This window comes from Podarcis tiliguerta (genome assembly GCF_965153285.1).
Source record: "Podarcis tiliguerta genome assembly, chromosome: 4".
NCBI lineage: Eukaryota > Metazoa > Chordata > Lepidosauria > Squamata > Lacertidae > Podarcis > Podarcis tiliguerta.
Window position 1 is genome coordinate 44,235,021 of NC_139537.1, and position 13,197 is coordinate 44,248,217.

Consider the following 13,197-nt stretch of genomic DNA (forward strand, 5'->3'; position numbering starts at 1 on the left):
GTCAAACCACTGGAGAATCACAGCACCTGCTGTGGCTGTAGAAACTGCTAACTCATAACTGCTGCCTCCTGCCCTGATTTTGCTGTGTTAGCAGTACTGAAGTGCTGCGTCTGCGCAGTGTGTACGGAGGTCCTGGGCTGCCCAGAAAGCAAGACCCCTCTCTTGGCCTTGATGATGTGGTCCAATGGAAAGCAGAGCAACACATTTGGCATGTTCCTTGGCTGCAGGAGTTGGCAGAAAGAGGTGTACAATACTCCATCCAACCACCTTAGGTATTCCACTCCGGAATTTTGTACGGTTTACTCCTTAGCCTTTTCTTCTCCTGAAGATGTCCCACAAGGCAGCGCTTATGGATTTTTCCTTGGGGTTTATTCCTGGAGCCTCTCTCACAGATGAGTTTAGCCAGAAGGCAGCGGAGGTTTAGGATCAGAGTTTTCCTTCTCCTACCTTCCCAAGTTGATGAGCCCTATCTGCTCTCATGTCGTCCTACAGAATGTGCAGTAACCGCCTTCTTGATAACTGGACCCACTATTGGTCTCGTCCATTCGATTCACCAGAGCCTGTTTTGCATGCAAGGGAAGTCCCAGACTCACCAAAAGTTTGAGACCCATTGGCTACTCTCACCTAGATTAGCCAGTCTGTTGAAACCATTCCCAGCCTGTGGCATATCCCAAGTTGACAGCTTCTAGGAGTCACAGGTGAGAGCTGAGCGCAGGGTAGGGACCAAAGGTGGACAAACTATCCCAGATGGATGAGGATGTGTCCCCCACCAGAAGTACTATCCCTTCCCTTACACCCTGATAATTTTGTTGTCTAGTTTTTAACCTATAGGCTGCCTATTTAACCTCTCCAGATGTACATAAGAATAGCAATACAGTAGTTTTTCCTTTCATTGATCAGTGGTTCAGATAATCCTTTTGTCTTCCCCATGCCTCTCATAAATGGAATTAATCTTTCCTTGATGGTAGCACAGGAAACAAGAAAGCACAACAGATTTAGGTAGAGATGATACTGAAAGTGCTATGCTTAATACAAGAAATCACCTTTTTCCTCCTGTCCCTTTATTTAAGATGGTTAATTGTTATTAATTAAAATTGAAAATGTGCTGATGTAACCAAGGATTAGATCCCTCATGCCACAGAGAAAAGTCTTACTTCTAATTAATTTGCAATACACATAGGGCTGCATTTAGTTGCAATCTGTGCTGTGATTAACTTGACTAAAGCACATAGCATTATAGTGTGTTATTAACTCATATTTCATTGAAAGGTCATTTCCCCCTTGGTTGTGACTTGTAGAAGCTTCAGTTAAATACCCAAGCATTTAATGCACAGGATATAAAAGTTCCTTTGTTGTGTACACTTAGCATTTTTAAAAAATCAACTCCATAGTTTCTTAACTACCTTTCAAAAGTAATTTGAAAGTGTGAGGTGGATTCTCAGGGCTAATACTGAATAGAAAAGGTATCCATTAGTCCACCAGGATTTTCAATTTAAAAAAACATTTATCACTTTTTGTGGATTACAAAACATTGCCTTTAGGGTGAGAATTAGTTAGCCCTCCCCTCTGAATGCTGTTTCCTGTTTCCTGCTTCCTACTACTCTACCCTCCTTATCAGGATTCCTAGGTGTTGTGAGAAAAGAGACAGTTCTACCCTGGTCCTGTTATCTCTCATTCTCAAAAAGCTTAAGGAACTACTGGGTGAGATCCCATGGTCTGAAATACTAAAAAAATGCTCAAAGAGAAGGAAGTTGAAGGTGGATGGGAGTTTCTAAAAGGTGAAATATTGAAGGTAAAAATGCAGACAATTCTAACAAGAAAGAAAAGGGCATCAATAGAGGCATCAAAAGAAACTGGTGTGGTGGCAGAAGGCACTTACAGATGATCTGAGATTTAAGAAGGGCGTGTTTAGGAAATGAAAGAAAGGGAAAATAAAAAAGGAGGAGTGTACATGAGTAGCCAATAGCTGCAGGAAGGAGGTGAGGCAGGCCAAAACTCATAATGAGGCAGGCAAATGTTGTCCCCATCTTCAAAAAGGAGAAAAAAGAAGACCCAGGTAACTACCGACCAGTCAGCTTGATATTGATACTAGGAAAGGTCCTAGAACAGATAATTAAGCAGTCAGCCTGTGAGCACTTACAAAAGGATGCTGTAACTACTAAGGCCCAGCATGGGTTTCTCAAAAGTAAGTCATTCCAGATTAATCTCTTTCATACTTTTGATAGAGTTACAAGCTTGGCAGATCAGGGCAATGCTGTGGATGTAGTGTTTCTTGATTTCATGAAGGGATGATATTCTTGCAAGGAAGCTAGCAAAATATGGGCTGGATAAGTTAACTGTCAGCTGGATTTGTAGCTGGTTGACTGACCAAACCCAAAGAGTGCTCACTAATGGTCCCTCATCATCCTAGAACAGGGGTCAGCAACCTGCGGCTCCGGAGCCGCATGTGGCTCTTTTACACCTTTGCCGCGGCTCCGGGGCGGATACTAGCAAGGGGAGGAGGCGCATTGTGCGCTCCGACACTCCCCACTGTGGCAGGCGCTGTACTGGCTGTGACATCGCATGGGGGCGGTGCATGCGTTAGTCACGCACCGTCCCGACGGCACCTTCCCGCCCGCTGTCAGATCGCGGCTCCGGAGATATATTTGTTTTAAATGTCGCAATGGTTTTGCGGCTCCCAGGTTTTTTTTCTTCGGAAACGGGTCCAAGTGGCTCTTTTTGTCTTAAAGGTTGCAGACCCCTGTCCTAGAAAAAAGTAACAAAGGGGGTGCCACAGGGTTTTGTCCTGAGACTGTTGTTGTTCAACATCTTTATAAATGACTTGGATGAAGGAATTGAGGGGATGCTCATCTAATTAGAGAGGTTTCTAATCCCACAGAAGACTGAATTGGGATTCAAAATAACCTTAATGAGAACTAGGCCCAAAGCACAATAATTAATTTCAATAGGGACAAATGTCAGGGTTCTACACTTAGGCAGGAATAACCAGCTGCACATATATAAGATGGGGTTGGGGGGGGGGGAGACACCTGGCTTGCTAGTAGTACATGTAAAAGATCTAGGGGTCTTAGCAGACCACAAGCTTAACATGAGTCAACAGTATAATGCAGCAGCAAAAAAGGTAATGTGATTCTAGGCTGCATCAATTAAAAGCATAGTGTCCCTATTCTGCCTTGGTTAGACCACACCTGGAATACTGTGTCCAGTTGGAGAGGCACAATTTAAGGACTATATTGACAAGCTGGAGTGTGTGTGCAGAGGAGGGTGACCAAGATGATCAAGGGTCTGGAAACCAAGCCTTATGTGGAATGGTTGAGGGAGATTGACATGTTTAGCTTGGTAAAGAAGAAACTGAGAGGAGATATGATAGCGATCATCAAATAACTAAAGGACTGTTACATGGAAGGTGGAGCAAGCTTATTTTCTCCTGCTCTGGAGCTTACAGCCCGAACCAATGGTTTAAGTTACAAGACAGAAGATTCCAACTAAACACCAGGAAGAATTTTCTGATGGCAAGAGCTCCCTTGGAAGATTGTGGAGGAACAGAACCTCCATCTGCCTTCTGTTTAAGGACTTCAACTTGCTCACCTTAAGGTGAGAGATGTTTGCAGAGCTGTCAAGAAAACCAGAAAAAGAGCTCAGCAGTTGCTGTGGGTGCTTTTTAGTGATGTCATAACTTTGCTGTTTGGTGATGTCATAATCATTTCTGCCTTTAGAGAAATATTGCCAGTCTCTGCCTTGGATAGCAAGTTTTCAGGTAGCTAAAACACATTTTAATGAAAACTACAATAGCCAGAGTAATTATTCTCCCACTGCCCCAATAGCTATTGACTGAGCTGACAACACAATGATTTCTGAAATTTAGGAGAAATCCCTGAAGTGCCTGGAAATTGACAGGCAACCAATGGCAGTCCTTTAATAGCAAAGTAATGTACTCTCCGCTACTAACTCCAGCTAACAGTGGCAGTCACTGAATCCTAGAGTAGCTGAAGTGTCCAAACAATAAAAGGCTGGCACACATAGTTATTGCTATAATTGGTCCTTGAGGTGACTAGGTGATAAATGATGTTATCTGAGATCCCTCTCTTAAAGGATAAAGCTGTAGCCTCTGCTGAAACTCTTTGAATCTAAGGGCAATTTGACATCACCATTTTAGACTGAGATATGGTGAAGCAGTAGTTATTAGTTAGCGGGTTCCGTTTGTTCTTTTCTTGTGTATTCCATGCTTTTATTTTGTGTTTTTAAGTTGTGAACTACTCTGAGAGCTACACATGAAGGGCAGTATATAAATAAAATATAAAATTAAATAAATAAATATAATTGCTACACTATTATGCCAGTTGAGAACTCACTTCAGTTTTCCCATGCTATCACCATGAAAATATGTGAAGAAGAGAATTTCTAAAAGGTGAACATAACCCAAGTTTCCATTTCATCCATCCTTGTAAAGGAAATAGAAGGGTCTCTTCAGCACAACTACAGACTGCTAGAACAGCCTGAAGTTGGCTTCAGATTTCCTTTGGCTCCATCTACATCATGAATTCAAAACTTTGTTGACTGGGGGGTGAAAATAATGCCTTGGTTATTGCTGAAAGCCTTCAGTTTCTGTAGCTGCAGTGAAGCCAACAGCAATATCAACATGCAAATTTTGGTGCTGGGTCAAGATGTTACCCCAAAATAGGATAACAGTTGGGATGGTTTGCCTCCATTCAAATTACAGGAACATGATTATTTATTATTTATTGTATAGTATAGTTAGGAACATTTAATTGATTTTATAATTTATAAATGCAGACAATTCACCTTATTCACTTTGTTCTTTGTTAGTTTTGTTAAGTCATTATGACCTATTTTCAAAGTTAAAGCAATTTCAAACTTGGGAGGCGGAAGAGGGAATCAGAAGGAAATACCCAGCGAAGTCATGCTCAAAACAGACCCACTTGAATCAGTGGATAAGTATATTGATTGCAATGGGTCTGTTCAATGACTAATGTTGGATATCACCTAGAAAGTTTGTTCTTGTACTTAAGCACACAAAGCATAATTCTGCTACTTAGTATTTCTACAGTGGTTGTTCAGTATAATAACCTACAATCACACCTCTTTCCTCCTGTGGGGTATGGTTGCTTGCCACTTTCAATTCCTTAGACCAGAGCTTTCCAAACTGTGTCACGACACATTAGTGTGTCAGTTGCAGTGTATAGGTCTGTTGTGCAAATGCTTGGAAAGGAGTTAGTTTAACCTCCATAGGAAAACTGAATTTCTGTGTTGCAAAATGCATGTTTAAAAAGTGTGCCACCAACATAAAAATTGGGAAGGCTCTGCCTTAGACCAATACTCATCTAATCAGAAAATGTCCGTACATGCAACTCACAAGTACAGATTGTAATTTCATTAAAGGGGTATTTACTGAACTTGAGCAAGCTACTCATAGTAGTAATACAAAAAGGAACCATGCGATATTTTTAAAGAAACTGACAAATGAGTGCATTCAGTGCAGTAGCCTCAGTCTCACAAGAGTTGGCACTGCTATCTTCTTCCATGTAAAGGTTTAAACACTTATTACAGCATGTCATAAATTTTAACTTGTAATTGAAAATCTTTCCACTTTCTTAAGGGGGGGGGGATCTTGTATCACTTGCTACATAATTACAGGCTATGCAGCTGGTCTCTCAGGCTTTGCTAGAAATTTGAAAACATGAAACGCTGCACAAGCCCTAATCAAATTTTATTAAACGTTAAGCCAAAGAAATGTCATCACCCATACCGCAGCATATCAGAGAGTAACAATGGCTCCATATCTAAGCCTAAATAAAGCAGAAGATTTGGGATTTGATTCTGGCCATATTTAGTTAGAAATTGTTATGGATGCTCTCCATCATTTAGGGACCTCACTGCCCTTCAATATAAATGTGTCAGTCCTATTTGCATGAAACACACATCAAAAAGAAAACTAGTCACATTAATAAGCTACTTGAAGAGGCACACCATTCCTACTAGTCAGTTTACATTTTCCAAAGACTTTAGGAATTATATCTAACCACTTTGATTGACTGCCTTTGGAATATTCTGGCGGCCAGAATCTGGCCTGTATTTTACAATTTACACTCTAAAACAGGCATAGGCAAACTCGGCCCTCCGGATGTTTTGGGACTACAACTCCCATCATCCCTGACCACTGGTCCTGTTAGCTAGGGATGATGGGAGTTGTAGTCCCAAAACATCTGGCGGGCCGAGTTTGCCTATGCCTGCTCTAAAGCAACAGTCAATTGTAAAACCTATTATTTCAGTCATGGGTATCAAGCTGGTGATCTAACAGTTTCTTGTTTACCTACAGTAGTTTGACATGAGTCATACCTGATTAAATGTTTTCCTTGTCTTTGTGAGGTATGGTGGGTTTAAACATGCAGATTTTTTAGAACAATATATACAGTGGAACATTGGTTTTCGAATGTAATCTGTTCCGGATGTCCATTTGACTTCCGAAATGTTCAGAAACCGAGAATCAATGAGCTGACTGCAAAGTCAATGGGGGGGGGGGAATGCAAAACGTGCCTCAGAAGCCATTCGACTTCTGAGGTGCATTCAAAAACAGAAGCATTCACTTCTGGGTTTTTGGTGTTCGGCTTCCAAAATGTTCGGCAGCCAAGACGTTCAAAAACCAAGGTTTGGCTGCACCAGGTATTTTTATCCTTGATAAAAGACATGCTGTGTTGGGTCACTGATTCAAATGGGCTACTCCTATAATAAACCTTGTAACCAGCCAGAGCATAAATTCTGCATGGTACTGTTTTTAAAATGCCACTATGTTTTCTAAACAGATTATGAATTTGTTGATATTTATTCATGATCTATAAATGTAAAGGAAGAAAATGCAAATGAAACAATAAATATATGTATGTTACTAACAATATTTTGCTCTAATCTGTTTCCAATAGTTTCTCTTCAGGATTTGCATTTGCTTTGACTTAATATTGAATATGTCTGATGTTGTTGTAGGCAACACTGGTGGTCAATTCATCTGATTCATGCATCCCCAGGGTGGCATGAATGCTTCTTGCTCATTGCTGTATTCTTGTTGTTCCAGTAATGAAAGTAAAGAACCACAATGTGGGACAGGTAAATGACATGGCTCCTTTCCTGACCTCTTTACAGATATTATCAAAGAGGGATGGGATCCACCCACAAGGAAGTAGTATACGTATGAGTGTATAAAATTAGCGCTGATGTTTAGGCATATGAAATATTAACTACCAGATGTAACCTATGGCTACATTCAGTCAGAGAAGTCCTGAGAATTATGATTAAAGTTGGGAGTGGTTGTGTGATGTTTCTCCAATGTTTCTCACGGACATAGCAGAACACATATTTTGCCTGTATTTCTCCATGTTTGATTAATTACCCAAGCACAATGACTTTTGCAAACTTCCTGCCTCTCACACTCTGTCACTTTAACAACAGCATCTGCCAGGCCAAGACTGATCCACAGGCTAGAGGTTCCTCACCACTGGATTCAATGGTGAGAGCTCTGTGCTCATTCATATTTGTCAGCCTAAAGGCAAAAACATTGTACTGTGGAAGCACATGTTCAACAGGAAATAAAAATCCAGCATTCAATTAAAGTCCAAAACATTTTTCTGATTAATGTGATCAAGTACAGCAATCAGAATCACCAGAAAGGAGAATAGCAATTAGGGTTTTTCATACCTTCCTCTTGGCAAGTCATTGTCATCTTTCTTCCAACGCACTGTTGGCTGAGGATCCCCTTGTACCTGGCATCTGAATTCTACAACTTCTTCCTCCAAAACCACTTGGTTGATTGGTCTCCTGAGAAATGTGGGTCGTTCTTGAAAACAAGAGTTCCAAATTAAACAAGTTGGCTTTATTGAATTTCAAATCTTTGGGAACAATCCAGTCCTCAGCAAACATAGTGCCTGTATGCTCAACTGAGCCTTGTTTCTCCTTCTCCCACTAGAAACCATAAAGTGGAATGACAGGCGTGCCTTTCATGTCTCCAAACTGAACTCCTGCCTCTCTGCAAACAAATTATTTGTGCTCTGACAGGAAGTCAGAAATGGGACTCTACTGAGCACATGGGAATCCTGTACATGATAAATGGAAAAAGCTAGGTATTTGCTATGGCCATTTCACAAACCCAAGCAATCAAAAACAGTTGCAGTTACTGCATGAGAAATGTGTTCATTTATATTATATATGGAGACAAGATGTGATTGCAGAAGCTTCATCTCTTGATTGCTACCACCTCAGCTAGTCATGTGAGTCAACCATAACTTTTCCAGTGACCATGGGTAAATTCAATACATGTTTCTTTAAGGCAAAGCACAATACGTTGCATGTTTTAACCATAAAGAGTTTGCAAGAAAACAATCACAGAAGTGCATACTAGATACCAAGGACATGCAAACCGAAGTATTCATTATTTTAATTTTGCACCATCTCTACAATTTTCTGTATGACTTCCAGGAAAAAATAGTAATTTCACAAGTTGTGTTCTCAGAGAGTATTGTGAGTTTGTCCAATAGCTAATTATACTACTATAGAATGATCACAATGAATGCCATTGCCAAAGCAATTAACATTCTTTATGCAAGATTAACTGGATTTGAATCACCTGCATAACTTGCTTGCAATGTTAATCTCTCAGGAGACAAAAGAATACTGGTTTCTTGTGTATGCTAAATAAAGTATTGTCTTACATTACTCAGTTAAGTTAATTTCATAGAAGATTTCTGGAAATATGACTTGCTGTTTTAAAAAATCTGCCTATAAATTTTGGTGGCATAATTATAATTGCTGTTCTGTCAACAGCATTCAACAGATAAATTAAAATCATAGCTATAGATAACATGTATAACGTAGCCATTTTGTAAGTTTTAGCTGAGTAAATAATGAACACTCTCCCCAGTCTTTGTTTCTGTGTGAATATTAAAAGCTTTTGAAGAGGGCAATAAAATAGGTCACAGTTATATGTCTTGTCAGCTGTTTGGACTATGGCTGTTATGACCTTTATAACTTCGAATAAACTTTGCTTGTAGTTATAAATGTTTGCTACCTATCACATTAATAAATTCACAGAGGCTTAAGTTATTGTACAGCACTTGACAGGACATACAAGAGCAGGACATTTTCAAAAATATAAAGTACTGGGGAAATTCCTTACTAGCCCTCATGAAGCTCCCACCAATGAACTCAAGAGTTCCGCACTGGTAAAGTGCCTTCTTAAGTTCACTCAGCTTCTTTCTTCAATATGAGGACACAAATCCCTTTGCTCCTCTGCCCATCTCTGACACATCTTAGAATTCTCAATTTCTACCCCCCACCTCCAGCAGCCGTATTCACATTTTCTCTCTCCAAAATGTGTAGTTTGTATGACTGCACAGTCAGGAGACATACTAAAACGAATTATAAGAATTCCCACTGAAAACAACGGGACCTTATCTGAAGGCCCATTGGAAACAATGGAGCTATGAGAATGCCAGTCGAGATCACAGAGCTCTATTAAAATAAAAACAAGTTTGAATGTTAAATGTGATAAAAATGTGATGCGATATTAGCTGCTCACTTGAGTATCTTTCTGCCTTAGACTCAGGTGAGGTGTGTATGCATGATACAAAATGCTATAAGAAATGCAAAAAGGAAGTATTGAAAATAAAGCAGGTTACTACAAAAAAATGTAAATTGAGCAACTGCTACTTCAGCTGCTACTATTTCTACCACCACTGTGTCAGAGAAAGCTGGTTTGAGATTAAAAGAGTAGTAATACTCCTCAAATAAAACAGAGAATATCTGATTTTAAAATTAGGATATACCACTTTTCTCCAACAACAATGCATCAGAACACAAATACACAAAATTTGACATGTGGTCCTGTGCAATTTGGCTACCAATAAAAAGAGATGTAGTTACTATCAATGCCTATGGCTTGCCATGATGTTTATTTATTTTAATAAATACATATTTCAAATAATTTCAATTTAATTATTTATTTAAATTATTTGAGGCTGCTAAGAATAGGGAAGTGTGTATGTTGCCCGTAAACAGTGAAAAGAATATAAAAGTAAAAAAGTACTAAATTACTAGTGCCAGTTGTTGTTAAATGAAAACGCTAATATTCTTTACTTTTTAAAAATCTTTATGAAAGTTTAAATAGTGACTTATTGAGTTAATCCTGCCCTAGAGAAAATTCCTTTTTAAAAAGTATTGTATGATGTTGTTGTTGTTGTTTAGTTGTTTAGTCGTGTCTGACTCTTCGTGACCCCATGGACCAGAGCACGCCAGGCACTCCTGTCTTCATATTACTGAATGCAAGATTGTAAGGCTTCCAGAAATTGATCCTATCTTGATCAGTGGAAAAATCCTTGACCAGCTTTGGAAGCTGGTGACCCATAGTTTAGCCTTTCTACTTACTTATTTATTTGTATATATGCCTTGCAGTCCTTTGACAGAACATATGATGGTTTCAGATACTTTTCCACCATACACCGCAAGGGGGAAAAACCTTGCAAATCGCCACTCTGTCTAAATTTAACAAACAAGCTCTAAGAAACTGGTGGATTGAGGGCTGTTTTATGCTAGCGTACACTGAAAGCTATCTTTTTTCACATTTTTTGCTCTAATATATAGGAGTTTATCCAATGGTGGCTTTGTGCTCATGGAAAGCACTTCCACTCAGGTAAGGTTGTGCACATGATTTTCACCAATTACAGCTGTTCTGAACTGCAGGGCAAAAAGAATGGTTTGCAAATGGACTGGTGAAGGATGTCAAAAACACCAGAGTGATCAATTCTAGTGCTTTATTATAAGGAAGAGTAAACTTACAACACAGCCTTCCAAGCCCCACTCCCGTTACAGATTCAGGATGGACCAAAACGAAGCAAGGAGAGGTCTTCACGACTTGTTTGCACCCAAGCAAACATTTATACATTCTTTATACACAAAGCATCATATGTCACTTTGGCCAGAACCTCCCATTACTCCACCTGGCAGATGAGGGCATAGGTGGCAAATATCCAAGTCTTACAGATAGCTTCCTTCTCTGGGCCCAGAGCCCAGCACTCCAAGCCCACAGATGAGCGTAACGTCAAAGCCAGTCAATTAGCATAAACATAGCAAGTGCATAAGCATAGGTGATCTCATATTTACAACTATCACCAATTTATTTCAGAGTTATCTTGACTACCAAGATGGCATTTACAAGGCTTCTGGCACAATCTCACCTTTGGTCCAAACAGCTAACCATAGAGCACCTACCCCACCCCATGCCCCCTGGAAAGAGTAGGACAGGGTACAGAAGGCTGCAGCTGGTGGACAGGATCAACCACACCTTGCACAAGCAGTGCAAAGCCACTATTGGCTACAGTCCACTACCTATAATGAAGCAGTACATAGACAACTAAGAGCATCTTTGGATGTTACTTTCTATAGAAAAAATTCAGCCAACTACAAGTCTAAGAAACTTTCTCCATTACCTCAGAGAAACCAACAACTGAACTCATACTGGATTTCTGTGTCCTTAACAATGTACATCCACATAACTTAAAGAATAGGGACCCTGACAACATAAATGATGCACTGTGTATCATGTTACTTTTGTGAATAAAAACATGTATTTATGACAGATACATATTAGATATTTAGATGCATTTCTAACACATATATTTAATCTCAGTTTGGGTTTCCTATATATGTAGTGGGTTACTAGAGTGGAGGGGTGTGTAGAATTTCCACGCTAACTAAAAATACGCTCTGACAATGCTGCTTGTTAACATACAGGAAATATTCTCAATTTGCATTGGACATTATCCAATCAAGACCACATCTTGGTAGAAGATTCTGAAAATCACATTTTCCTTAAGTATGGGTACTCATAGCCCCATTTCTCTCTTTTTATTTTGTTGAGTGTATTTAAAGTTTTAGTCCGATGCTGTTTAAGAAAAATGCTTTATGTACAATTCTAATCCTGACCTCCCTACTGTTCCCACAGGACCCCTGGTAACCAGCCTACTTACTGTTACTCAGTTTCACCAGAGGCAATGCCTCAAGCTAAATTCACAGCATGGGGACCTAGAGCTCAGTTATGAGTGACACACCAAAATTGACTTTAGGTAGAAAGCATTTCAAGACCAAAATAATAAGGGACTGAATCCTGGAAATGTTTGAAAACCAATATGTAGAAACATTTAAAACAGGATATAGACAAAGCGAAAGTATTTTTCACATGTTTTCAAGGAAGAAGAAAGATTAATCAGCAAATGACTAATTAACTTCTGTCTATCTCTTTCAGCACTTTCTGTGGACTTGCCAGAAATGTTATTAAATGCTTTCAGTTTCCCACACAAACCAACCTTAATTTCCTGTTCTGGGATTTATTTTAAGTACATGACCAACATTTACAGGTCTGGGTTTCTAGAAAAAGGCGTTTAAATCAATATTAAACACCTAAGGTGGAATGTTTAAGTGCCTTGAGTTGCTTAAGGCAGCCAAAATAACAATTACTAGTGTTAACTTTAGCACTTCCATGGCAGGTTAACTTCAGCATCTTCATGGTAGGTCATACTGCTTAAGCACATTAAAACTACCTCAAGTAGTCAGAAAACTCATCATCCAACATGGTAAAATTTTATATCCTTATATGAGTGAGTTGCTCATGGAAAGCAATGTCATCTCAGATACACACAAAACACAGGTAAACACGACTTGCCATGATAATGTTATGTTTGGGGTTTTGTTTTTTTAATATGTGGTAATTCAAACAAACAGCGTGGTGTTAGGTCCATGCTTGTTGGGACTTATAAATCAAGTAAAATGCATTTTAACTGGAAATTAGAATGCCTCCTCCCCATGTTCTATAATTTTATCATGTTGCAAAAGTCACTAGGTAAAGCCAATATAAAAATGTAATATGTGAATCATACTGAAAATTGATGTTGGCCCAACATCAAGGGGTCATTTCAGAAAAAGGCAAAACATGCTTGCCTAGCTAATAATAATGTTGGCCCATAGCTATGGCAGGTGGGATTGCCAAGCTTGTCACAGTCTTTCCCCCCACATGTTTGCCCCACTTTAAAAACTTTTGCCAAGTGCGTAAAGATGAATGCACACAAGTTAAATGTGCATAAGTTGTGGGCTTACAGTACATATTTTCATTACATTTCCTTTTGATACTGTTTCTTCTTC

The 13,197-nt window shown here is 39.3% G+C and overlaps 1 protein-coding gene and 1 long non-coding RNA gene across 31 annotated transcripts in view; one reads left to right on the forward strand and one right to left on the reverse strand.

Moving 5' to 3' along the window:
- The window catches only part of ROBO2 (roundabout guidance receptor 2), a 773,593-nt gene that overhangs the window by 142,083 nt on the left and 618,313 nt on the right, over nt 1-13,197 (reverse strand). For all 29 annotated transcript variants that reach the window (XM_083439198.1, XM_083439187.1, XM_083439205.1 and 26 more), the window contains exon 5: nt 7,708-7,846. In XM_083439198.1, the coding sequence (XP_083295324.1) occupies nt 7,708-7,846 (139 nt within the window). The remainder of the gene's footprint in view (nt 1-7,707; nt 7,847-13,197) is intronic.
- On the forward strand, nt 3,718-12,364 carry LOC310677027. Of its 2 annotated transcripts, XR_014510868.1 has the most exons (5): nt 3,718-3,757; nt 7,000-7,119; nt 7,976-8,276; nt 10,645-10,693; nt 12,305-12,364. It is a non-coding gene; the product is annotated as an uncharacterized lncRNA (long non-coding RNA). The 2 variants fall into 2 exon arrangements; XR_014510869.1 differs by lacking the exon at nt 10,645-10,693 and having other exon boundaries at nt 7,976-8,129; nt 11,794-12,364.